Source organism: Trichoplax adhaerens, genomic scaffold, assembly GCF_000150275.1.
Source record: "Trichoplax adhaerens TRIADscaffold_5 genomic scaffold, whole genome shotgun sequence".
Lineage (NCBI taxonomy): Eukaryota > Metazoa > Placozoa > Uniplacotomia > Trichoplacea > Trichoplacidae > Trichoplax > Trichoplax adhaerens.
In genome coordinates, this window is record NW_002060947.1 from 2,729,188 (window position 1) to 2,732,849 (window position 3,662).

General features: G+C 33.2%; 1 protein-coding gene across 1 annotated transcript; it reads right to left on the reverse strand.

Annotated features, from left to right (window-relative positions):
- Positions 1 to 3,082: 3,082 nt before the first annotated feature.
- Positions 3,083 to 3,436, reverse strand: TRIADDRAFT_25131 (uncharacterized protein; the record flags this gene model as incomplete). Its single annotated transcript, XM_002112819.1, has 1 exon — positions 3,083 to 3,436. One exon carries the CDS (start codon positions 3,434 to 3,436, stop codon positions 3,083 to 3,085), a length of 354 nt encoding a protein of 117 aa, XP_002112855.1.
- Between the last annotated feature and the right edge of the window lie 226 nt (positions 3,437 to 3,662).

Sequence of the window (3,662 nt, forward strand, 5' to 3'; positions counted from 1 at the left end):
CTGGACTGTATAATGTATATTTGCTTATGTTAAAAAATTATTAACACGTTTTGTATCAAGCGAAGAATAATTGCTTTCACATCTATTTTTACCTGATCTATTAATTTTAAACTGTTTATGGACTGATTGTCCGTGGATTGCTAACTTGTTTAGAATGATAATAATACGTTGACTGAACCCCTCAAAAGAGATAAAAATATGGAAGTTTTCCGTATAGCTGAAAGAATCTCATCATTTATTACTCGAACTAGCCTAACCCGCATACTATACCTGTGCGAATGAGATTTCTCATAATAATATAGTAGTTGATATCATACTCAATAAACAATCATACACGTATCGTGAGTAACTCCTAAGACAATATACTAACCTATACGTAACATAAACACGAACTCATTAAAATAATTCTACCGGACATATTTGAGCATTATTTTAAGGTCATAATTATCGGCTTTATCATACTGTATATATAATTATATCGAGTTATTATATATTTAAACGATCAGTTAGCTGTAAATAGCTGTATAATATGCAGTATATATGTATTGATTAGACGGCTTCTGACATCTCTTATCTGAGTATGACTCTTAAAGGCCATCTTCGTCTGTAAACATGAGTAAGAGATTGTAAATGTAATGAATTCATATTATTTATACCTTAAGATTGTTAAATCACGGTAATAATTTTAATTTTCACAAATTGTGGTTTGTTGACATTAACTATGTTAACATTATTGCTTATTGTAGAAAATTTCATTATCGTCTCGTACATCGATCTAATGGCGACGAATTTGGAATCCTGATTAATCATTGCGAAAGCTAACAAAAGAGTTTTTATCTCTACTCTTCATAGACCTGAAGCAGCACTATTTAAATGGAATCCAAAGTACAATTTATACTGCAGTAATTATATTAAATAATGTATCAACTATAGCGAACTTTATTTGGGCAAATATCCGAAAAGTAAATTTTTCGTAACTGAATCGTATTACAGTAGGGTGAAAACGACCGTGCGAATGGCAGACAGGTTAGGTGCCTATATTTTTAAATAATTGTTACGTCGATGAGCCGGTTAACTATCTAAATACGAGTAGTTCCACATGAATCAGTTGTTTAGATATGAGTGTTTCAAACCACAGGGTATTGATCACCAATTTACCGTGGCAAGGAATATCACTGCATAGGTCTTATTGATGCAGATCCGATTATGGTTTATGACTAAAAAATTCGACTACTATAGTACTTGCGCAGCAAGCGGTATCTTCGTTATTCAATCGCGTACCTTATCTTCGGGTTGAGGTGTGTAGAGCGATTGTTAAAATTAAATTTTAATGGGCAGTACTGTCTATTAAGGTCTCTGAAAACATTTTTGCTCTGGTCAATAATAGAGTGCTAATAATTATAAGTAATTCATAAGATTATATTTTGATACATTTCCATATAATTACATATATTGAGCTTATATTGCTAGGACCAAGCCATAAGCATCTATACGCGTATTTTCGGTTCACTCTTCAGTTGTTCAGTAATACTCGTGTACATCGTACAGTATGTGACCGGTATTACGACGTGACTTGCAAAATGGTTGGATCGACCGAACATGTAACAGCGACTGATAGTTTGTATTAGAAACTTTAAAGAAATATAATTATTCAATATTGCGATAAAAAATAATAAAAATATCAAGAGTCAATTGCTCAAGGTTGTACTGATCTGTCTGCGTGGAATTTAAGTCAAATTTAAACTACATTCATTCACAATTTAAAGACATAATTTAGGGCAACACTATAGCTAAACATCTTTCAACCATTTTAGAGGGCTCGCCGCGCCCCTGTTAATAGTGGTCTACAGTATGGTGTTATAAGCCTACAAGGAGTTACCACCATGGAGCACCGTTAGTTCACAAGGTGTCAATGTTTTGCTACTTCCTTCTCATTCACTATACGATCGCAAAACACTGCAAGGTATAGTGAGAGACACATTTTTATTGAGAAGTTAGATGAGACTACCAGAGGACAGGAAAAATGGAAGGAATGATCTAGTGTTTGAAGCAGTGTTGCATAGTGAGTAGACTGAAATCTCTCGGAATCAGAGGTTTTGTAGTGCAAAGTTTCAGCGATAAATTCTTATCACTCGTATAAATGAATGCGAATCTCAAGATTTCTTTTTTAACAGACTTTATTAATCCTATTCTAACATATGCATATGTTACTTCGTTATTGTGATACTGTAACAAAGTAAGAGTACAACAAATTATAAACATATTAACGGCTGAGAGATTAAGCAGTAATAGACTACTAATCTTTCTTTTATTGTACTGGCATTGTACTCTGTATAACAACCATCAAGATGTTTTTCATCAAGTTATACGTGTCCAAGTTATAAACATACGATAAAGCTAAGAATGAAGAATCATTGATCACTGACTAATGTATATCCGAGGATAGACATATCATAGCTTAGAAGCTATTAGATTTAAACCAGAAATTAAGTCAAGGGGAGGAAAGAAAATTTATCAGCTGTCGTCTTTATAACCGTAATGATAATTAATTATTACTTAACAAGGCCGTTATCAAATAAAATAAATAAGAAATGTCATTGAATATTAGTATGCGTAAGATATAAATATTATATAGTAAGGGTTATACTTTATCACGAATTAGGTTATAAGTTGGGAAATAATGAATATTTTAACGGGTTACCTACTTAAATTAAATACGCGTTAAAATAAATAAAGTTAATTCAATTTCACAGCTGTTTCGCTCTGTATTTTACGTTGACGGGCAAACCACCCAAGTTGATAAAAATAGTCCATTCTAAGTACGGTACTATACTGGTAAAGAAATACTCAATAAACCTTTAATGGAATAACGATGACAATAGTGAATGCCTTAATAACGTTTTAACCAAAAAAACGTAACAGAAGAGTACCATAGTAACAGGAACGACGTTTCTCCAAAGGGTCTTCGTGAATTTTACGGCATTCAATAGGGGAAATGGAAGCGAAGATGCGTACAAATCTTTATCAACCTATAACATATCAATTATAGGACTGATAGCAAGCATTAACTAGTCTCATTTGATTAATAACAATGAGTTCTGTCGTAACCGAGATACTTGATTCTGTATTCCCGAATATATTTTTGAATACATGCACTGAATTTGGCATCGCACCTACAGACAATGTGGGAACATGTATGAGAGTGATTATCGTAACAGATCGCTTTTTTGGCAATACACTGCCAATTATAACTCGCCAAATAGGATGTAGTCCCATGGGCTTTACATATTGAATGCGCTCGCCCATAGCATTGATCGTGCTGCTGACAACATCTATCTATATTATCCACAGGGTGAGATCCTTTACCACCTATACCACAGAAACAGCCATAATCGATGAGATCGAAACCGGACGTTTTCGAGGAACATTGTAACATGCCACCTAATTGTATAAAACTCCTTGCTTGAGTTTCATCAGATGATGATACAAGTATGCCTGAATGGTCACATACCACAAATATCCATATCAATGAACTAACTAAGATCTTTTCTATTCGCATTCCGCTAATGATTAATTTATAAATGTTTTTACTGTAAATTTTAAACTGTGACTTTACTCGTCTGAAGGATAATTAATTAATGAACGACAAATGACAATTGATA